This window comes from Anticarsia gemmatalis, chromosome 20 (assembly GCF_050436995.1).
Source record: "Anticarsia gemmatalis isolate Benzon Research Colony breed Stoneville strain chromosome 20, ilAntGemm2 primary, whole genome shotgun sequence".
NCBI lineage: Eukaryota > Metazoa > Arthropoda > Insecta > Lepidoptera > Erebidae > Anticarsia > Anticarsia gemmatalis.
This window is the reverse complement of record NC_134764.1, coordinates 7,294,381-7,319,765: the sequence shown is the minus strand read 5'-3', so window position 1 is coordinate 7,319,765 and position 25,385 is coordinate 7,294,381. Positions and strand designations below refer to the sequence as shown.

The window sequence follows — 25,385 nt, the reverse complement described above, 5'->3', positions numbered from 1 at the left end:
TCATTTTACACGAATTACGTAACATTTTTGTTATTGAAATGTTTACAAGGAACATGTATTTTATATTGATTTTAATAATGCAATTTTGTCATAAAATGTAGATATTTTATCATACTACCTATTATCAAACAGTCTTTATAATAATAATAAATAGGCAGTCTATGAATGAGTTTTCAATCGTTTTTATAAATAAATGTAGACTGGGTAGGTATTTTAGTGTAGGGATAGAGCAAATTTATTATTGTTTTTTTTTTTCATTGTGAGCATTTGCGTAGCTTCTTGGTGTGAATCACATTTTATTGCACCTATAGGTAATCATTTACTGTACACACGGCTACGCATCAAGTTATACAAATCGGACAAATTTATTGAATTCAGTTTATACCTAATTTTGTTTGGAACTCGAGGCACCGATTTTATTTTTAGTTTTTGAAGTCGGTTACTTTAACGCAGTTTCTTTATTTTGAAACATACATTTTGTCTGAACTGCATAACAGTAATGTTAACTTTTTATCTGCTCGTCTTTCTTTTAATGGTATTAATTTTATAATATTAATTTGCACTGTTATTTTTTTAGAGTCGTGCGTTACACCACAGGACAACGACGCGTAAGGTAAGACTTGTATCATTTTACACGAATTACGTAACATTTTTGTTATTGAAATGTTTACAAGGAACATGTATTTTATATTGATTTTAATAATGCAATTTTGTCATAAAATGTAGATCTTTTATCATACTACCTATTATCAAACAGTCTTTATAATAATAATAAATAGGCAGTCTATAATGAGTTTTCAATCGTTTTTATAAATAAATGTAGACTGGGTAGGTATTTTAGTGTAGGGATAGAGCAAATTTATTATTGTTTTTTTTTTTTCATTGTGAGCATTTGCGTAGCTTCTTGGTGTGAATCACATTTTATTGCACCTATAGGTAATCATTTACTGTACACACGGCTACGCATCAAGTTATACAAATCGGACAAATTTATTGAATTCAGTTTATACCTAATTTTGTTTGGAACTCGAGGCACCGATTTTATTTTTAGTTTTTGAAGTCGGTTACTTTAACGCAGTTTCTTTATTTTGAAACATACATTTTGTCTGAACTGCATAACAGTAATGTTAACTTTTTATCTGCTCGTCTTTCTTTTAATGGTATTAATTTTATAATATTAATTTGCACTGTTATTTTTTTAGAGTCCATAATGAAAAAACGAGTAGATAAGATTATGGAAGGCCTTCACCTAAGGAGGGATGTAATAAATACGAGAAATGAACAAATAATAAATGACGAAGAATCTAATCAGCCCAGAGAGAACATAGAAATAGAAATCGGTGAAAAAAATACTCTAGAAATAGTGGATCAATATGAAGAAGAAAACGCACTAAAAAAAGACGATCAATATAAAGAAAATATTAGCAATGAATCACAGGGCAAGGAAACTGTACTATCGCCTGGATTTCTTGATTTCAGCTCCGGGAGTAGTGATGATTATATACCAAACAGTGAAAGCGACTCAACTGAAACTAGCACGTCGACTAGTAGACCAAAGAAAAGGTGTAAAAGATCAATTAATCTTATAATTGCTGAAAGCTCTGATGACACAGATATCTCCATCACAGAGCCAGAGCCTGGATGCTCAAATTCAAATAAAAAGCAACGAAAATCGTTAAAGGAAAGAAGAGCAGAGAGAGAGTCCCGATTAATTTTACGCAATGCAGGCAAGAGTTATGTTACAAAACTGGGTAAAGTGAAGCCTGGAAGAAACTTGGCTCCACTAACGGAGTGTCGCATGAAATGCAGAAGTCGTATATCTGAGGACATAAGAGAATTTATTTTTAAGGAGTACTGGGCTTTGGGTTCGTACGATGAAAGAGCTAAGTATACTGAACGCTTTATTAAAATTAATAATAAAAAAACTCATACAATCGGAAGCAAACTAAAACGAGAATACACTAATACATATAAAATTGTTTATTTTAATGAGGATTATAAGATTTGTAAAGGTTGTCTTTTAAAAACTCTTGGTGAGAGTAATCGCTTTCTTCAGACCGTTAGTGAAAAAATAAAAAAATTTGGTCGTGTGACGAAAAGTGAAAGGGGGCGTGCTGCCAGTTACAGAAAAATCTCTAACGAGCGACTAGAACTCGTGAAACAGCATATCAATAAATTCCCGGCATACGAAAGCCATTACTCTCGATCCAAGACTTCTAAAAAGTACCTTAGCTCTGACCTATCCCTCAATACTATGTATCAGCTTTATTGTAAAGAAAATAGTAACCCTGTCTGTAAAACTGTATATGCCAAAGTTTTTAAAGATATGAACCTATCATTTAAGAAACCTAGTGTAGATACATGCAATAAATGTAACTTGTTACAAAATAAGCTGCAATATTTACAAGATGCTGAAGAAATAGGACAAGTACAGGAGCAACTGAGACTACATCAGGAAAGCTACGAAGCTGCTTACAATGAAAAACGCAAAGATAAGGCTTTGGCTAAAACTAATTCAGATTTTTGTGTAATTGCATTTGATTTACAACAATGTTTGCCTACTCCAATGCTGAATACTCAGTCAGCATTTTATAAAAGACAACTATGGGTCTACAACCTAACAATCCACGATTTTATGTCTGATAACGCATATTGCTACATGTGGCCAGAATGTAGTGGTGGTAGAGGCGCCAATCAAATAGCTTCATGCTTATACGACTTTATCACTGTGAGACTTCCGTTGCTTCACCCAAATGCTAAAACCTTAATCATGTATTCAGATTCATGTTCGGGACAAAACAAAAATTCTATTGTTTGCACAGCCTTATTATTTGCAATAAAAGACTCGCCTCAACTTTTGAACATTGAACAGAAATTTCTCGTTCCCGGCCATACGCACATGGAAGTTGATAGTGACCATGCGCTGATTGAAAGAGCAAAAAAACGAACTTCAATGAATATTCATCACCCACGTGATTGGTGTCAATTGGTAAGGACTGCATCGACTAGAACTAATAAATTTTCGGTAATTGAAATGGCGGTAACAGATTTTTATGATTTTGCACTATTTTCAAAAAATAATTTTACTGTAAAAAAGACTAATTCTACTGGTGAAAAGTTTGTATGGTCGAATGTACGAGTTATTAAATTTAGTAAAGAAAAATTTCCTGTTTTTGAATATAAAGAAAGTTACGAAGGTGATGACTATTCAATGATGTCTTACAACAAAAAGAATAAAGACTACAGTTTAGTTAGTATCAATGCAGTACAAAAATGTTACAATGGACCGGTCCCTATAAGCGTTTTGAAGAAAAGGGATTTAATATCACTGTTAGAATACATTGACCCAAGTGTTCACAATTTTTATCATGATCTGATAACCAACTCAAATATGCGTGACGTAGATCCTGATATTGATTCTGATAATGAATAGTTGATAGATGTTTCAACACATATTTTATTATTTGATTTTTGAGACAACTGATTTGATGCTGTGATAATCAAGATTTACCCTCCTTACTAATAAACGCGAAATAAAGTTACACCAACTCTAATCGGTTAAAAATGTATGTTATTCCGGAGATCATCCTAGTTGTAACTTAACGCCGTGTTTATTAGTAAGAGGGTAATGCTATAAGTTTAAAAGTTATGTTTTTTTATATAGATGTTAAGTACTTTAAAATATATTGTTTTGTGAAAGGGTTAGTTGAAGTGTTTAAATGTATCTATTGTTTAGTTTTTTGAGACTGATTTTTAAGAGTAAAGACTGATTCGAAGAGTTCAAATTAATCAAGATTATGGCTAAGGTTTACAGTTATGTTCTATTTAAACACATAATATTGTATTGTGTAATGAATAGTTAAAGTGCTATAATTATATCTGTTGTTTTGTTTTTAAAGACTGATTGAATACTAGTTAAGACTGATTCGATACTCTGATAATCAAGATTAAGGCTATAGGTTTAAAAGTTATGTTTTTCTTAATAAGGATATTGTTTTATATCGTGTAGTTAGAGTGCTACAATATAATATCTGTGTTAATTTCTTGAATTCTTTATTAAAGGTACCCTTTTTTAATGTTGGTTTTATTTTATTTTGATATTTACGTAATTTTAACCTTTCTATGACCAATACGTTTGAAAGTATCAGTGACTTGTATCACTTAACACTTTGAAGTATAAAAATGTATAACGATATATTCTAGCTTGTAGCAATAATCACTAACTAGTTTTAAAAAAATCTTTGGTGTAAAGGGATACAAATGAATATTTTCATACTATTCTTTAATAAAACAAGGAAATAAGATTGCTGACAATTTAATTGATCATATTAGTTTTACGACTTTTGCTTACAATAACTGTTTGCTAGCAAAACAGAGCAAAACGCAAACCTTATAACATTTCACACCAAACGATAACTAAATGTGTAAAATAATGCAATTTGTTTTAGACCTATCTACACAAAAATTAGCAAAGAAAATTATAGTGTACAGTGATACAACTGGCTATTTTTAGTAATAACTTAAATCTCGTGCAAATTAATGAATTCAAACCCAGGTCTAAATAATCTTATTGGTATTATGTACTCGTAACACATACCGTTTTTCATTTTAAAACGTCAGAAACATAATGAGAATTTTTTGAATCTTTAACTTCAAATTACTCAAAACTGTGAATTTTGACTTGTATCACTTTTCACTGATGGTACAGATTTATATCAGATTGTTCACACGCAAAAAAAATACATAACGCAAACCAAAAAGGCTCGCTTAAATTTAATAAAAAACTCCGGAAACGTACCACAACGAGATTAAATAAAAGATCTTCCTCGACCTAAGCCCTAAACACCTTTTTATTCCGCACTACCACTATTCACGCCGACTCAGCAAGGAAATCTTTCTTGAACATCACGTAAAAAGCTTCCCACAGAAATTAAGAGTAGCCCGTAGTTTTTGTTGCAATCTCTTTGCAAACGACCGGGATTTGTCGCCGAAGAAAATTGATTCCATTTTATTCCAGTTTTCGAATCCAAAAAACATTGGGTGTAACCGTTACGGGTTCTTATTTGGTGTAGTGATTATGCCTTGCCGGGATTTCGTGTGGTTTTCGTGATAAGGGTTAAAGTATGAAATCTCTCTGTGTTTCGTAGGGTTAAAGATCGACTTTTAATATAATATTTTGTGTTTTTTTTGCTGTTATATTACTGTAAATTACTATTTCAATAGTGAAACGATGTGTGAATACATATAGTTTCTTACTTTGAGAAAAATGGTCACATGACTAGTATAAGGTATGAAAATGACCAACTTCTGTTCCTTTTCTATTACAGAATCATTTTTTTATTTAAATATCTACAACTCAATATAGTTTTCAAACAGCAGCTAACTCTTTCGAAGCTCGTTCTAATTTACAATTTTTTTAGTGCCTCAAAAGGTAGTCCTTTTCCTCTTTCCCTCTATCATTATATCATTAACAGACTCCGACCACATTTGAGCGGCTCTCACCAATTTTATGTACCGTGGACTCGTAACAGTTTCATGTCCCTACAGACCCGTACACAGGACAGTTCCAAAGAGCTAGCATATAAAATTTAAAGACATACTTCCGCCCAGTTTAATTCGTATTTTACTGACGTTTCAAATAAAATGGTTATAGAAAGGACTGAATAAAACTTGGACATATTAAATTGACTGGACTTAAAACTGTCTTTAAGAACTAAAGGTATTTTTTCGAGGCTAAGCTATATATTGAGCGGCCAAACTAAGGATAGGTATCCACATAATACTAGAGCAAGCGAGTGACTCTCGAGTTAAGGCTAAAAATAAAAAACCTACATTTTTACAAACGCACATACATTATAGACAGAAATATTGCTTTATTTGTAAAGCGATTCGTGTTTGTGATAAGAATAATCGGAATTGTGAGTCAACATTGAATACTGGTGGGTTTAAAATAAAAGGTCATATTATTATTTCAAAAAGCACATTTTTATATACGGAAACGGCTTCCTTTATTCTTTATCCCAAGCGTCGAATTGCAACCCCTATTTATGTATTTGAAAATTCGGTATACGGTGAAAAGTTTTAAATGATAAAAGCGCCTATCGGCTTGGAGTCTGTATTGTCGGAATAAAGCCTTATTCTGAAGTTGAACGTTAATCCATGTTTACTCCGGTGAGCTCCGGGCGAAATTCAATCGGGCCCGATCGAAACTTCCCCGTACACAGACACCCACGGGACCAAAACTTATACCAGAATACTTTGCATATTATTAGAATTTTGTTTTTATGGAAAATCGATTGAGAGTCGTTTATAAGCTGATAGACGGTATTTATTAAGGAAATATCGAAAAGAAATATAAAAAAAACATTGAGAATAAGGTTTGTTATGAAATGTGCTCACATGTTATTTTAAAGAATGTACACAGCAAATAATATAATAGTCACAGTTTAAACAATCCTTTGAAAAAATCAAAACAACGAAAAAGATCTTTTCAACACATCGTAGCTGTTTGTATGTATGTTAGCATGTGTATGTTACTATGTGTATGTTACCATTAATGGTACCTAAAAAAAAATAAGGTAAAAACATTGATGACATCACAAAACTTGATCAAAACATCCACATTTAATCCCACACGCTCATAATCGGAGCCTTTAACTAGAAAATAAAAAAGCTAAGCAAAGACCAGCATTTGGCATCGTTCCAACACAATATAACGTTCGCATAGATCTCAACTGACCTGATTTGTTACTCGCCGTATCAACGGATTTTCTACCTACTGTTGCTATATAAAAATTGGACAAACTAGGTATAAAACTGAAATATTGAAAACACGAATATCTATTATAGTGAGCTGTAGACATAGTTATAAAAACAGCGACCGATGACTTACTCATTAACGACATAAAATGAAAAACTGATCAGCGCCCCTGGCGTATTTAGCAAGAACTATTTCCTCTCAATCTAATTAAATGTCAAATGCTCATAAATCGTATCGACGCGCCAGTTATTTGTGCGTTTCAAAATAATCTCCTTATTCTGTTCTTTTTCTTTTTCCGCGGATGTAAATGGAATTATTTAATGGAATAATCATTAAGCGATGCAACGATTCTTTAGTACGTAAACTTTACTAAAGAATTATTTAGCAAGCCAAAGTAAACAATATCAACTACATTTTTAATCAAGTACTTCGTATAAAATACAACATAAGATATATTTCTAACAACCCAACTACCTTTGATAAAATGCACTTAGCAATTAGTATTAGAAAACCAGTACCACCATTTGTTCATTAGAGAAGTAGTGAAATGATAATAAGATTTTTTCTCTTTGGTCTCTCGTTTTGCAATCCATTAGCCGATTGACTGGTACAAAGTGAATCCATATTTCATTCGGTTTGTAACTACAGTTTTTTCAGTTCAGGCATTGTTTGTTTTGATGTACCTACAAAACATAGATTAATCACTTAAAACATGAAGTAGGTAAAAGTATCTTTTATATACATATTTTATAAATATTAAGGCGAATTAGCACTGGTAGTGAAGACGTCTTAGAATGAAAAGAAACTAAAAGATTAGCCATAAATTATTCCTGAAAATATTTTTTTGATTTTAGTTATATCCGACGACGGAAAACTTTAACCTTTCTAAAACGAATCAAAACTCAACTATCCGCATCAAATTTCGCTAAACAAAACTACTAAATACAGTTTCACCACCTCGACTAATAAAGAATGAAAAAGAAAGACCTCTAAAACGTAGCTTTAAAGTACTGAAGCACTGTAAATGCAGTTGCAGCCAGCTATAATGAGTCCAATAACCGACGCGAGAAATTCTCTCCATATTTTCTCACCTTTATTCGAGATACAAGAACATTTTCACAATCATTTTGTTCCTCGAGAAAAGAAAAGCTCAAATACCTTTTAAAGTTAGAATTAAAGTAACACTATAACGTAGTTTCTAGAGTTTTCCCACGCGAGTGTAACAATTTTGAAGTCAGTGACTTCTAGACGTGTTTCCAAGTCGCCATCTTTGAAGTCTTCGACTTGACTTGGAAGTTTGCAGCAATTGTATTTGAAAGTTTAATAAGTTAAAATTATATTCGATAACTTTGAACAATTAAGTCATTGACTTATAATTAAAATTGGTATAAGAATAAAAGAGAATTTATAAAATTCAAGACAGAATTTGTTCCAAATTTACTGTTGGTTGAACTTAGTGTTTGGTTAGCAGTAAGTTGCAGTGCTGGCTCTAAATTTTGGTCTGCTCCGAGTAAGTCTGTGTTTAAATTTGGCCCGGAGTTGTTGCGGTTTGTGGTACATTGAAAAATGCTTACTAAATGTTTCCGAGCATTTCCAGAAATGTTGAAAGTAAATTGTTTGAGAATAGGAAATTAGTCTTGGAGTTATTTTGTTCTTAATACGTATTTTGGTACTGGTTATACTGTTTTTAAGTATTGATATCATTGGTTGTATTTTTTATTTTTATTTTGACATTCCTCTGTGTTTTTTAGGTCTGATTGAATTGCGACAATTTTTATACTGTGAAAGCCTACTTGCGTTAACAACTTGCGTAGACTTGTACTTAATGCCTATACTGCGAAAATCAAATTGTTGTACAAATCTAGATTTTCGGAATTACTTTGAAAACAAACGATTCTTCGAGGTTCTGAGCATGATAAAACCAACTATCGTACAACAAAACCAAATTTCAGACAGTACAGCTATTACAAATGCTTTTAAAATTAATTACTCGGTTACGTAAGATGTGTATAGTTGATAATCTCTTTGTTTTCCCCAACCATTTTGTGCGGAACCCAGATAAACGACAAAGGCTCGAATCATTGTTCATTCACTTACATAATTACATAGTCGCGTCGGCGAACTTCATTCAATTATGTGCTGTTTTTGTTCAACATATTTTGCTTCTAAAATAGGAGAATATTTTGGAAAGCTTTTGCGCCTTTTATATTTTCTGTGAACTGAAATTTTTAACGCTCAAAAATGATAATGCATTTTGTCGCGCTGAACTTTTTTGGAACTGTTCTTTGTTGTTCATACAAACGTACATAAAATCACGATGCGACAATGTTTGTCGCACATACAAGCATACATACATAAATCACGATAGATTAGACACATTTTTTCCATAGGGGAAGGCAGAAGCTAAGGAAAGCCCTTTGGTACGATCCTTACAAACTTCCCTTGGCTCAGTCACATCCATATATGATTTATATTTTGCGGTAACTCTTACTTCATTAAGGGTATTAAGATATATAAGTACATTAGGTACCTAATTTGCCCGTGGCTCAAAAATTTAAGGATATTAATTTATGTTAATCATGTGACATTTGAACTTTTTAATAGCAGCACATGCTATTAAATCTAATGAAATCATATCCAAAAGTAAATTAATATGAACGTGAAAATACAGGAAGTAAATGTCGTTGATAAATTTCGCCATTTTTTTTTACTTTTTGCCTCAAAGGAATACGCCATTACTGACTCCCGGAAATTTCCTGTTCCCATCACAAAATTAGTTTTGGGGAAGGAAAAACGTTGTTTTACCTGAAAATTAAAAAATACTTCATGTGGATGTTGAAGTTGATACTATACCCTCTTTGAATTTATAGAAAAAAAGCTTTATCTGGTAGATTTCGAAGCCCTAGCTAGAGGCTGTTAGTCTTGTTAAACAGAAATATTTTTCTTACCGGAAAATATTGTTTTCTTCAAAAATTATTTCAAAATGTCAAAATAATTTTAATAAACCAAGAACAAATGGCAACATTATTTTCAATATTAATAATTACCTACGTGATTATTTATTGTCAAATGTATAGAAATTCTAAAAATATTGCAAAAACTCACTATCTACGGAACAGACCAGACTATTCAGGAATTCTTGTAAGTGTTGAAACAGGTATAAAACGTAGAACACGCAATAAACCTCAGCCTAGAAAATACGATAGAACCTTTCTCTTAGCCGAGGATATTTCCACAATTCAAGAGAAACCTCTATTTACGTGTCCGCTCCACGTCAGCCAAGTGTAAAATAAAAACGGTTTATGAGACAGGACAAAAGCAAAACAATTATTGGAGTGTTGCGTTTAATTCTGCTTTTTGTCGTTGCTTTAAAGAAAACATAAGATTTTCTGACAAATACCGACTGTTTAGTGTGTGATTAGCTGTTTTTTTTATAATATTGTAATTTTGACACAGCTCTAACTTACGGCATAACTAAGATGGCAGTATGGAGACGCTAAGCTAGTTTTTGTATAGTATATAAATATTGAAAGCGTATAACGTTACCAAAATGAAGGTTTGAGAGCGATTCGACGATCATATCTAGCGTGACCATAGGCAAACGAGGGTATGAAGATGCTCTGTTAGGCGGTAATAATGCTACGTTTAAATTAGAGGTAATCCTATTTATGTTACACCAATTTTTTGTAGTTTACGTTCAGCTAATTTGGATTGTAAATAGAAAAAACTGTCCAGGAATAACATCTCAATGAAATCAATATAACTTTAACTATATTATACTATGGTATATATTATACTAAGCTTAGCCAAGTATTTATTAACAAGTAAACTTTAGTTACCAGCTGACTTAAGTTCTACGCTACAAATAATGACATTTTCATACAAAATCTCACACCTAAGTTAGCGTAACTAAATCAGGTCACATTTTCCGAAGAAAACCACTGGAACGATTTGAAAGAAGGAACAGAATGGAGTCGAATAGAAAGGTTTCCTTCATTACGTTAGCAGAGACAATGGGGAGGGACAATAGACAATTAGTCTGTGCAATTGTAGGCGACAGACTGCTGTCGTAGGGATTTTTGTTAATTAACACCATTAAAATGTATAAGATGTAATTATTTTGGAGTACATTGAATTACTCATGAGGTTTTGTAGAGACTGATCCCTACATTACTCTTTACAATAAACAAAAATTGAACTATTATTAAAGGACGCTTGTATTTTTTTAAAAATGAGTCAGCTAAAAACAACTTGTTTTTTAATAAAAAAAATTTTTTTCGTAAATGAAATATACGAACTCTAATATTATTATGATAGTACTATAATTTGGTCGATAGAAATTACATTACATATCAAAGATTCATTAAAATTACTTAGCTGTCATTTGTATGTCTATTAGGTAAAGTAATTAAATAAGAGAAGAGAATTAAATAAAGGTCCGTTCTACGAAACCAAAGTTTATAATAAAAAAGGCTAATGGGTTATTTACATACAATTTTATTTAGGAAACAATCTGTTTTTACCAACAAATTCCTCGTATAATACCAGCAACTCATATTGAATTTACGTTTTAAACTACCTTGTGTCATTTAGCTTGTATCGGCTTCCATCGTTTGGCTTTCTACATGGCTTGGCTTGCACTTTGTACCACCGAGTGCCGGTTATGTCAACAACACCGATCTGAAGCAGGGTGTGTGTGAAAGCGATACGTAAACGGATACCGGCCTTTGAGGTACTAGTTTATTGATTTCGTCTTTTGCTTTAGTAAACGGTGGTTAAGGAGACTAATATAAATAGTGTACCCGTTACCAGTTATGTAAATAAAAACAAATTTCAATAAATAATTGAAAAAAAAGAACATTTTCAGAAATGTGTTTTTGAGTTGGTTAATGTCTTTGATTATTTTGTAACTACTAAATATGTATGTATAGACTGCGAGATCATACTGCTAGGCAATCAAACAAACAATATGTATTTATAAAAAAAATCATAGATAGCTCAACTACTCAAAAATCTCACGAAACTTCTAAAACACGAAAAATAAACTCTATTATTGGAGCTCCAAAATTTGTAGAAAATTCAATAACCAAAAATTCAGCCAAGATTTTTTATTAGAAACTCAATATTTCAAAGACGTAGCCTTCAAGGACGTAGAAGACAAAACCCGAAAAGATCTGTTCGCAATAAAATATTTTAAGCATCCATCCATGGGTCGTGAACCGAAGGTCGGAGGCACAATGCTCGACTGCCGAAGATATAAAACGTCTATTAAATCTGTCAAAAACGTCCATATCTTTTGACTCCTGCTGAGTCAGTTCGAGGGGCTTTGTGACTTACGACGTTTTTACTTTGAGCTGATTTTTATTCGATTGATAGATTTTAAAAGTACCTATTGAAGTTTAAACTGGGATTTAAAATAGCTTTGTTCAAAAAAGGTTAAACGATTAATTGAGACTGTATATTCTTTGTTTTTCTTCTTTGGCATTTTCTTTTTTTCATAGCACTTTTATAGATGCATTGATTGAAATTGTATTTTTTGTGGACTACTCAAATCCATACTTATTTTAAAAAGACCAGTTTGTATCTTTTAATTGTTCCGCCAGACCGCATAATATTTTTTTCTTTTTTTTGTTTGACTAGACTTAGAATTAGTACCTACACATCGGTGAAGGTCTCAAAAATTATGCAAAAAGTAAGCAAAAAAAGATCATGTAATAAAAAAAATGTTTCTCACAAAAAGTTTTTCATGAATGAAAAATTCACAATATGCCAGTTTGCTAAGATTGTTTACAATGACATAATACATTAACAAACGAGGTCGCAAACCCCCAAGCTCTATTTAAGTTTTCGCATTTATTTAACATGGCACACGAGCTAAAAATAAACTTTGAAAGGCGCAGTTTGCTCTGTGTAAAGTGCAAACAAACATGGAATCTCTATTTAAAGAGACTAGGAAATGCCCCTTTATTCTTGGACGACAAAGAAATGACTTTGTTTCTGTTGTGTATTGAAGGTATGAAAGAGTAAAGGTGCTTTCACATAAGTTACTTCTCCGCTCCATCATTTTCTATCTTTGGAATGCGATGTGGCGTATATTTTCACCTTATGATACCACAAATTGTTTTTTACGCAAAATCAGTGAACACCAATAACCCTGTTTTCAAAGATTTTTTCCATTTGGTTTTGAGTGTTTCCTTTAAACGCAAATATATTTTTTTAAGTTTGTGGTGTAATAACCATTATAACAGCAACACGTCATGTGATTTTTAGAGGCGCGAGGGCCGAAATTCCAAAATATAGTAGTAGAGTCAAAAAAATCCTAGTTTTAGTAGAAAAAAAGAGACTGTGATCTTGTCATAAACTGACTCTTAATTTGGTCTATGATAACTTTTTAAGCCCACGTTTTACAACTTATGAATAAGCATATCAAAGAGAATTTAAACAGTTTCTTTTATGTATCGGATAGGTTATCCATGCAATGTTTTCCATAATATGATTGCCTAGCAACTAGACTGTTGTGTGGGTTCCTTAAAAAAAACATTAGTTCTTCAGCAATTTATTGTATTTTCCAAGTTGTTAAGGTTCTTAGAGCTTGTTTGTTACAGATATGTGTAACTGACAACGTGTTTTTGGTCACAAAATGTCTTGTTTCTCTCAAGGGATTCTTGTAAAACGTACTGTAATATATCTGAAACATTTCCTGTATTTTCTTTTAATGAGAAGTTTTACCGCCTAGATGCCGTGAATAAATGGAACTTAAAAGGTCGAGTAGAAACTAAAAGTGTTTAGTTATAAAAAGGTTTATTTTAAAAGTTTTGGAGTGTCAACGGAAACGTGTATTTATTAAATGTATTAGATTAAATGTACTTAAACGGAATTCTACTAAAAAATATATTTTTTACTACTATCAAGTATTTACAACCGGGTAGCCATCGAGAAATTATGGATGAAAACATTTAAATTAATTCTCCAAGCGTACATATTCCGCAAAAAACAATTAACCCCCGGTTTCTGAGTACATTTAGCGGTAGTTTATCTATTCAACAGCGTTTTTTTATATGAGTTTTTACGCAATTGAATAGATAAACTACCGCTAAATATACCTCAGAAACCGGGGGTATATGTCATAAGTTATTAGATAATGCTAAGTCTAAGAAACGTGTTATAGTTATAAAGACCGCTTACAATAATTATAGATTACATAATTCATGGTATTATAAATATCAAATATAATAAAGGTTTACCTTTACTATTCTTCGTCACAGTTTCTTGGAAATGTGAAGAAAAATAATCTTGTTTCTAAAAGTCGTGTCTGTGGAGGTTATTTTTTGTTTTCTTAGAATATGAAGAAAACAACGATATGTAGGTTATAATAAAAGTGATGAGAATTTATAGACATTTATTTTATATCGAATAGCTACTGCGTGCTTAGTATAATTCTAGAATGTTTAACGACTATCAACTATCGCGTAAGCAGGTACCATTAGAGATAATTTTATGTAGAAACGCACCTAGAATTTACAGCTAATGCAACAGCCAAAACGGCAAGAAAAATCAAGGTTAATATGCAATATAATAACACTTCGTGATAATATTATAGTACCAGTCATTTGCACGACAATAAAGAACTCATGAAACGTCCAACAGAATTTGATCTATTCTTTTAGTATAATAAAATTAAAAGCTGAAACAATTCTTGGGCAACTAGACTATTAATTTAAAAGAATTAACTTTTACGAAATAAAACATAGCGGAAATCCAACTTAAATTTTATTTCCAAATCCTAAAATCGGACTGCAGTGCGGAATTCAGAATTACGTACAAAACAATTTCACACGTCTAAATGCATTTTCCGAAATAATTTCTCTAAATAAAACGCTTCTACATTTAAGAGCACACGATTTTAAATTCGTAAATTTTACGTGAGACTGTTTTAAATCATTATTTTAAACAGTCTCAAGTAAAACCCTTTGAGCAGGGTTTCGGTTCTAAGTTTTATTTTATGCTAGAAGCAGCCGGCGACTTCGTCCGCGTGGAAACTCTTCCCATGTATATCCCGTTCCCTCGGGACTCCGGGATAAAAAGTAGCATATGTGTTATTCTGGGTATTTAGCTACCTACATACCAAATTTCATCGTAATCGATTCGGTAATATTTGCATGAAAGAGTAACAAACATCCATACATACATACTCACAAACTTTCACATTTATAATATTAGAAGGACTTACTGAATAAGCTCTTGAAGAAATCTCATTCAAACGGTTTTATGTTTCGCAAGATGGCACCGAAGAGGTTAGCAATTTTCTTTCATGTTTGTATCTATATAACGTAACACTGGAGCGCGATTCTCTACAGTCAGTACCAATGTACTGCAAAAATAGTTCCTACGGCACCCGCTAGAGGCCATTATATATTTGACTTTCATACAACATTTTTCGATAGGTAACCGATTGTCAAAAATAGTAGGAAATTGCTCTGACTCTACAAATCAATTTATAACCTAAAACTCTGTGGTCAGAGTGATAGTGATTCAAATCCAATCATGTGGTCTCGGGTTCGATTTCCGAGAAAAGTGCTATTAATCTATTTTAATGTAAATAAAATTAGTTAGAATTTTGGTAACGTGTCCTGTAGCAATATGCTCGCCTCCGTGTTACACGGATTAAATTGTTGCTAACACCTACAGGTATAACAAGCGGGATGTTATGTATGTTTAAAGTTGTAATACTTCCAGATTAAGGTATAACCCCCGATTTTGTTAAAATGCAAATGAGCAGCGCATTTCGAAAATGTAATAAGTTTTAAATATTTTTAATCAAGATTATAAATATTTTGCTTGCGGCTCCGTCGCGAAGCAATTTTCTGGCAACGACCGCTCGCTGTTATGAATAAACATGTGTCTTGCTGGTCATGAAAATATAAGGCGCTGCCAAATAATATTCCTGTAGAATACACGTATTGTGAATATAGAAATATGGAGATTTTTGCTGCATTTCACAGATTTCATAATATTTACTTATTCCTTCGTACAAACTCATCGTAAAGGTAAACTTAATGCAAGACGGCATTAAGTGTCTTTAAAATTGCTATAAAGAGACATACCATAAAATGAGGTCGCTTTAGGAAACTTTGGGGTAAGTTTGATAATAGAAATAAGTAAATAGCTAGTATAAAAAGATAGCAACGATTTCAGTTTTTCGGTTCTAAGCATTTAAAATAGTGTAATTGAACTTAAACATGCCCATTTCTTTTCATTTTTAAGTAACACCTGTATTTAAAAAAAAAACTCTTTTTATCGAACAGCAGCAGAAGAAAAAACGTTCAGTAAAAAACTAATTGTTCAAACCTTTAGCTCAATAGAAAAAAAAACAAAAGGACACCAGAAAGCATTTCACCCGAAAACCAAGCACAAACCTATCGGACATACAGCCTCATAGGACCTGGAGATGACACAAAGCTTATAACGTACGGCAGCGGTATCCAGCCTCGCGTCAGTTAATCCCGAAGTTTGAAAGGGAACGGTCGCGTCGCGTCTCCAGAATTTTGCCGCCAAATTTACGATAATTGACTATTATTTCTTCAATGTTGTGGTATAAGCAATAAGTGGGGGCTGTGTTTATGTTCGTTTATGTAATGTGGAAGTTATAATTTTGGATATTGATGATTTTGTTTTTGTGAATGATGAGTTTGTAGACTTAACTTGAGTGTTAGGATCAGAGTTGAACAATAGTGAATAGTTGAAATACTTATATTAATAAGTAAAGTTTAAGTGTAATTAAAACAAATAGATGAATAACTAAAGTTTAAGTGTAAATAAATACTAAATTAATAATCTTCGTAACATAAGAAACTTAGCAATAATACAAAAATAAGTGTAAGTGTAAATAAACAATAAATGATGATAGTAAAACAATCAAACCATTACAAAGTGAAACACAAAATATCGAATGATGTTGATGAAAATTGACAATGCGTTAGAGTCGTGTGTGATACTGACATGAATAGATTGGACCCGACGTCTAAACAAGATAAAGAAGACGACAACGATGCCCGAGGGAACTGTACTAAACAAACCAAAATTTTGGGTGAGTTTCTAAAACGAGAAACTTATTATCTCGATTACGATCTTTTTATACAATTGCGTTTTGTTGTGAGTATTTGATATTTCTAAATAATATGGCGAGAATTCGTTTTTAACACTGATAGTTTCCTGAAAAAATCTTGACGACCGCTAGAGTCGGACATATCATTTGCAGTCCGTTGAAATTTAAGTTTTATTTTACATGATATGTCTAATTTTTAGTGGAACATTTAGATATGATAACAAGTCTTGTCAAACATTAACTCTGAACTATTTTTTAAAGCTTTTTCTGAATAATCTTTATAAACACTCATGGATTTTCAGCAAAGTAATTTCAAGTACTATCGGCTTCCCTAAAACACCTAGTAACTAATAAAAATATATTTATAAACAGTAAAAATCTTCAGCGAACAATGAACTAATATTCACTCGGTAACACACTTAAGAGTACGTAACCCGAAAAACTTTTCCTTAGTAACTAACTAATAGTCTAGCAAATAAAGTTACTAAGCAAGAACATTATCAGATCTCAGAAACAGTAGGTATTACATGATACAGAATCCAATAAATCGGTCCTTTAATCTAGAAGTAAAAGTTAGGAACACTTATAAAGTTATGAATGATGTATTAAGGGCTCAACTGAACCTTTCTATAGGGTTTTTCTTAGAACAAACCTTTGGGAGATACCCTCTTGGAAGGATAAGTACCTGGAATTATTTGTCGAATTTTGTGGTCAGTATTTGTAGTCTAGATTCGGAGAAAGAGCAATCAATTGAATTTGCGTTCAAATACTATAGAAAAAAATAATTTCTGATATAGGTAAGTCACATTATTTGAAGCAAGAAAGTAGTTGAATTTTTTTACCGTTGGGTAAATAATTGCTCCTTATTTGTCAACTCAGTAAATTGTGTAATGTATAATAGAATACGGGAATTAACGGGAACACGCATTTTACCTTAAGCAAGTAAATTGTGTTTTTGTTTTTAACAAGGTGAGTGGGGACCAAATATATACTTGTTCATGTATATAAAATGTTATAATATATACAAAAATCAAATAGTCTTCATGTGAAGAAAGTAAAATTGCTTGAATAAGAAACAGAATCTTATTATTCACGTTATCTCACCCACTTGGTCTTGCTTCTGCAAAATGATTTTGACCCATCCTATAATTAATTTATATTCATTGGGTCTGGTTGTACTTTGTGTCAGTTGCTTGTATGTTTGTAAATCTCCCCGCGACACAAGAGCAATTCTTAGTGCGGGAGTTGTCTTGAAATTGAAAATACTAAAACAATTACTCTTAACTTCCTCTTTATTTTCCTAAAGAAACAATTACATGAAAGAGTCGTTGAATTTCAATAATCAACAATGCTTTTCACAAAGACATTGCTAAGAATTTATATTGTTTACGTTTTGTCGCTCTATTACCGTTTAATGCGAATATTTAGTGAGCCGTGTTCTAATCGCAGACAACAGACCCGTAAACGTATAATTTATAAACAGTTTTAAGTGATATTATAACAGTAAAACTAATTTGAGTTTGAATTATGGAAATAGGAGTATTTCAGGAATTATAATGTTGTTGAATTATTTTTTGAAAAAAGTGTCTATGTATATTTACTTATTTATCATGTACTGTATTTCCAGAGATATATGTAAATACAAAAATAGAATATTATCAAAAACTGTTTTAGCTAGTATCTGTAACTATGATCATCATACATATAAATACGAAAAAAAGAAAAAACTAATATAATAATATGTTAATAAATCACACCTACAAAACATCTAGAATAATAAAACACGGATTGGGACATTTGGGAGGAAGAAGTCTGAAATATTGTAGGTATAAGTATTTAAAGTACAAGCATATGGAAAGCTAACCAGGCCTTATTATATTATAACACATAAATAATCCCAAAAATAGTATACAGAAGAAATATCTATGTATAACAAACTTCTAGTAATATCTCGACACAGTTATTGTGTCCTATAATTAAATTCCCAGCAACAAAAGCACTAAAACAAGACCTTCATTCCTTCCGTATCTTTTGTACCAAAAACTGTATACGCAATCCCTTTGTACAGCTATCTAATGTACGAAATTAACTAGCGCAGATAGCACTAATGGAATATAACAGGACCCTTTTCAACAATTCTTCGCCCTTTGATGTACGTTAATTGAATTATTATGTAGAAATATTGCGATGGAGTCTGAGGAGTCAAAGTTTGCATACAGAGTTCTAGGAACGCGGTTTCTTTAAAAATGGAGGTTCCTTGTGTTGGTGACGGATATTCTTCAGATTAGCGACCATTATCATATATTTCAATACAATCCTGAAATCTATAATTGTAACAACTACCGACTACTAACTTCGAAGAAATTATTTAAATTTAATATTATTTTGTGTAACAAAATTCGCTGTTTAGATAAGCGTGAAACAGTCGTTTTACGGTTTCATTGTGAAAAGGTTTTGCTATATTTCAATACATTGCCTTGCAGGCTAAGTATTCAGTATTCCTTGTGTTTTTTAATTAGTTAATTAAGAAATAGTCCATTATTTTCTCCAGAATATTATTATTATAGTAAGACTAATTTACGATGCTGCCGCTTTCAGCACGGATAATCCCATTGACAAAGTTTTTCTCGCACACCGGCTAGCTAGCTAGCTACTTCGCACATCTTTGTTAGAAACACAGCCGGTTATACAATTTGGTTATAAATGCTAATAATGCTACGTTATTACGCGAAGAGATTAAAGTTGTTTCCCTTATGTTCCGTATTACATTATCATGTTTCCATTCAACCAGATTTTGCGTATTGTTGTTCTAATTTGCTTGAACTACGCGAGTGACTTGCTTCAATAAACAAGCGGTAATACATTTATGGTTTAGACAGATTTCTGAAATTTGTGTTTATGGAATTGTATTTAATCCTTTATTATTGTACTAGCTGACCCGTGCGGCTCCGCTCGCGTGAATTTCGTACTGTTGCTTATTCGTTTGAGCACGCGAATTGCGAAGCACTCGATACACCTACACATAAAAATGTTAACAACTCTTTTGTCATCTAATGGTTATTTACGAAAGGGACCCGAAAGGCACACAATGTGACACAGGCTCAGGCAGGCCTGATTTCCTGTGGTTACCTTCTTTTCCGCTCTCGTCTGTATCCGTAGCAGTTTACAGTGTAAAATATAATACCTTATAATAGACTGACCATTGCTTACCCGTCTGGATTCAGAATATTATTATAGGTCCTATCTGCGCCGGAGCTCTTCAGACGCGTAATAATGTATACTTGCGATGATACGTCCGAAACCGCGTAACCCGTAATTATTTTTTATACTTATATCATCCGTTGTTTATTTTTTAAAACTTACCACATAGTCTGTTTCATAGCTATCCAATTTATTTCCTTAATGCAACCAATTAATTTGGTTATTAAATATTATGTGATTCGAACAACAACGCCATCTGTCAGTTGCGGCGAACAACGACAACAAACGAAATTACTCGGTAAGTTTGCCATCTAGGATATCCCGATCGCACCGGACCCACGTAAACCAACATTTTTGTGTAATATATCATACAACATTTATGTTTAAAAATCTTATAAATGTATAGCATGTTTCAAAGGTATTTTTTACAATAAAGCCATCAAAATAAATTAATTAGAAAAAACATGCTTTGTTGCGGTTTATAACGCCATCTATTGGTTGGTGCGAACAACAGGTATCGATACGGCAGGCGCCGCGTTAACTTTATGTGAATGTTGTGAAATGGATTGTAACGCCATCTATGGTCTCTATAGGGAAACGCAGGTTCAAACGATTTCTACGTATTTTTTTCAATTTTCTAAAAATCTTTGAAATTTTATGCTATAAAAAGTATCCTAGAAATTGCTCCACTACTTATTCTATGCATATACCAAATTTCAGTGCATTCTATCCGGTAGTTTTTACGTGATAGCGACACATACAGACGGAGGACAGACAGACAGACAGACAGAAAAGAAAATTATAAATTGCAGATTCGGTATCAGTATCCGTTACCAAACATCCCCCATTGGTTTTTTTTTAAATATATTCAATGTACAGAATTGACCTCTCTACAGATTTATTATAAGTATAGATGGAAAAGTTTATGATGTTTGAATGGATATGTAGCCGCAGAACAATTAAAATTAAGTATGGAAATTTAAAAGTTTATCTTATCAATTCTTTTTACTATTAATTTATTAACTATAGATTTTTTTCTAGTGCTCAAAGTCACAGCGGGCTTATCACGTATCTCAGCTGACAGCTAGTATATGTCAAATTATATAATCACTATTCAGTACATTGCTACTTTGAAGTAGCATGTTAGTCACGATGATCTAAGGAAAAAAACAATGTACAGCGTAGTGGCTTTCAAACAGTTGTCAAATGAGATACGTGATAGCCCCCCAGATAGTAGATGTGTATAAAGATCAATTTCAATAAAAAATATTATTTTCCCATTAACGATTATAGTATAGAATAAAATAGCTACCTAACGATTTGAACATAAACAAATTCCAAGGCTTACTGTTTACAATAATTTAAGTTACATCAAACTAAACTTTCACGGCTTCAAGGCTATCAACTCCAAAGACGAGTCCTTTAATTCTTTTCAAATTCCCTAATGAGATGCTTTTGGAAATTAGATCCCCTTGTTACATAAATAGGGGAGGTACGAGGCTCATATTATTACCATTCCGACTATCCTTCGGCATGCAAATTGCCGGTTTGTACGCAATTCGAGTACCCGTTACGTGAACTGTATGTATGTATGTACAAATACACACATGTATGTATGTATGTAACAGCCTATTTGAGACTATTTAGGATTATCACAACCCTTTGGTACGAAAGTTTTGTATGAAAATAAACTTCGGATAGTTGCGTGTTTTTCTTTTGAACTAGTTTTGGTATGGACCCTTTTTCGCTGGAAGTATTTTCGGATGTGTTGTTTTTGTTTTATAGTGAGGAAAAAGACTGAATAACGCAGAGTTATGTCGTTTGAGTACCGTTTTGATCTCTGGCTCGAACATCTCTTTATGGTACATTCCTTTCTTTTCTATGTTAGAGAAAGATGAGACCTTTATCTGTCGTAAATTTAATTGCCGCTCCTGCCTAAGACCTTTTGAGCCACGAACGAAAGTGAACTAATTCTACTTGACCTTAACTAATAAATATAAATTTAGCCCATTACTGTCCCACTGCTGGGCAAGGGTCTCCTCCCGTAATGAGGGAGGGGTTAGGCCTTGAGTCCACCACGCTGGCCAAGTGCGGGTTGGGGACTTTGCATGCCCTCAATAAATGTATTAAACAAATTTTAGGCATGCAATGTTTCCTCACGATGTTTTTTCTTCACCGTTGGAGCACGTGACCATTATTTCTAATACACACATAACTTCGAAAATCATTGGTGTGTTGCCTCGGGTTCGAACCTGCGACCACTTGCGTAGGAGGTGTCAACTTATACCACTCGGCTACCACTGCTCTTAACCTTAACTAATTGACCTTAATCATAAGCAATAGGAATACAGGCCATTGATGATGATGTGTTTAGCAAGAAGAATGATGATTAAAATGTTGGTATCAATTTACATTACACGATATAAACAAGAAAATAGAACGCGAAAGAGCTTGCCAGAAATGTTGTATTATACCAAAAAACCAGGAATCTTTAAAACCCTACAACGTAAAACGTCGATACTATTTTATTTACTGCTCTCAGATCCCTTGCGTGACGTAATACCCCCAGACACTTTTGCCAACGTACAACTGTCGTTTGCCCAAGATTTAGAAGCAAAACAGTCCTGATTTACGAGCGAAATTCTCCGTAATATGCTCACATTTTTACTTGTTAGCCACATTTTTTTCTGTTTTAAAATATTTGCGTTCACGTGAAAGGTTGCCACCTGAAATATGTCTGGTGTTGCCAATAAATTCGGCCCAAAATTGGATTTATTACCCATATTTTGGGAACAAAATGAGTATAAATTGTTTATGTAGAGAATGAAGATATCTTTATTTTATTATATACCGAATGTTATTTATGACAAGCGTTTATCTCGTTTAAGTACAGTTTGGCAACTAAAGGTTATAAATTACTTTGATTAACAAATTTTCATTTGAATATCAAGAGTAATTGGCGCAATGGGAACATTAATATTGTAATGGAGATCAATGACTGTAGTTAGGCCATAGATTTAGTTTCAATTCATGAATAAATGATATAATTATGTAGCGCGATTATGAGCATACCCCTTAAATTACGGTTTTCATACATTATTTAAACAATTAATATAATATCTTTCTTATCATTTTATTTTCATGTAGAATTTGTCTGTCACGATAAAAATAACATATTTTCTCGAATGTACTTATTTTTAATTTTTATTCTGCAATACATTAATCTGTCATTAACAAATAAAATTACATGTCAAAATCGGCTACTAGTAAATAAATCCAAGGATAAACAAAAATAATACATTTCAAGGCATCATTAGCGTCTTTTTTTCGCAAACTAAGGACAATGACTTCGACAAACTTTCATCTATTTGGAAAATCTTCTAATTGGGTTCATTTAGGGATGAATCCTAATTTGTCTGAGAATACTCTAACGACCAATTAGTTCGTAGTTTTATTATTCTGGATAAAAGCTTATTGTTGAACAGGTCTTGAATATTTTATGTGTCTTCATTTGTACTGTCACGAAGAATGAAAAATGTGAATGGGTGATTTAAAATGTATGAGTGGTCTGAGCTCTTTGGAATAAGGTTTAATCTTTTTAAAAGCTCTTGTGAAAAGCAGGACTTGCGTGTGTATTTATTTATTCCATAAAAACTACTCAAAATCATGAAATATTTTTTAAAGGGCTCATTACGAATCAATATTATGATATTATCGAGTTTGATACCTCGTCTTTCCAAAATTACTGTTAAGCAAAATACAATTTAAAAAGCCTTTAAAGATTTTTTTACTTTTAACGTTTCTTAATACGTTAAAAGTAAAAAAATCTGTAATAAAATAAAAGAGTCCCCGATCACCCTTCAAGTTTATCTTATGGAATGTTGTTTCCCCAAAAAACAGGAGAAAAATAAATAATTCAACACAAACCTTCTTCATGAAACTGAATCGGCAACTACTTAACTGTACATTTGATTGCACAGAGTAACCTTTTACTTCGGAGTTCTGAGGAAATAAAATCACAGTTTATTATAAACTTATTCTTCACAAAAACTTATGGAACTTTACTTTATGGAGAAAATTCTTGGTACACGCGTTTTTGTACGGAAAACTAGTGAACAATAATGCTACGTAATCCTTGCTGAAGTTGAAATTAATTTTCTTTTAGTACAAACTGTTTCGTGCTGGGATTAGTAGCTTCTGTAAGTAGCTGTTATGACAAAGACGGGTGTTTGATCTGATTCTGCAACATTTATATACATTTTGCAACGTAATCTATACGGCATGCTCCTGAAATACTAAATGAGTACAACAGTCGAAATCACACTTACGAATAATATAACCCATTTTTGTTTCCTTCGCCTGTTTGAATGTCCCACTGCTAGGCAAAAGCCCTTCCCTTCCAAATCCTCCTATCGTTGGCAAGATAAGCCAATTATTATATAATTATACCTTTAAATAAAACAAACCTTTACCATAATTACCATTTTAATATAAAATTCACAGACCATAATACTATTATCTGCACGTGTATTCTCGATAATGCACGATACGCGGAAATGAAAATACATCGAAACAAAATGTATTTTCCGACTTTCCGTTTATGCATCAACGCCTATACATTATAGTTTGCTTCTTAATATAGTTATGTGATAATCCACGTGTATAATATATTAATGGAATTATTTCATGTACCGTACTCATGTAATTGTCATATTTCTATAGAAGTTTTGGGGAAGATGTTGTCGTTTATGTTTGTTAGATGTATCGTGTACATTTTAGTTTTAGTTAATCTTTTCCTTTTATTGGATATGATATCTATTTTGGTATTTATGAAATATGGTAGGTATACAATATTATGTACACAAAAGTATGCTCAATACAATGCAATTTTGTTAGATATTACATTGGAACATTTGGCCCGATCCGATCCAAGATTCGAACCCGAGACCGCAGAAGCTGTCTTTATTCCTATTAAATTCTAATATCAGATACTATTCCCATCAATTTTGTTAATCTTTTATATTAAAACAAAAGATTACTTCTCACAATTTTACATCATAATTCTTACCCTGTAATAATCTCATGTTACTATGCAATTAAATACTTTCCTATTATTCGGCTGTAACATAATTTGCCTATATATAGAGATTATACATCTACAGCTTCATCCAAAGGTTGTGTTTTACGACATCCTGTAGGCCATTTTTCATGGATTGCTGATTTTATTGTAGTCGTAAACGTAATAACTTAGTGAATGCGATGTTTTGATCGTCTTTCATTCCCTTCTCATAAACTAAGCTTTTTATTGACCGTATTGTT

The 25,385-nt window shown here is 32.4% G+C and overlaps 1 protein-coding gene across 2 annotated transcripts in view; it reads left to right on the top strand.

The window, feature by feature from the left end:
• The window catches only part of LOC142981819 (ras-like protein family member 10B), an 86,102-nt gene that overhangs the window by 46,408 nt on the left and 14,309 nt on the right, over positions 1-25,385 (top strand). The window contains exon 1 of one of the 2 annotated variants that reach the window (XM_076127938.1): positions 16,611-16,847. The exons of the other annotated variant lie outside the window; for it this stretch is intronic. Within the exon in view, the coding sequence (XP_075984053.1) occupies positions 16,760-16,847 (88 nt within the window). The 5' untranslated portion in view covers positions 16,611-16,759. Of the gene's footprint in view, positions 1-16,610; positions 16,848-25,385 lie in introns of those variants that run through there. 2 annotated transcript variants of the gene reach the window in all.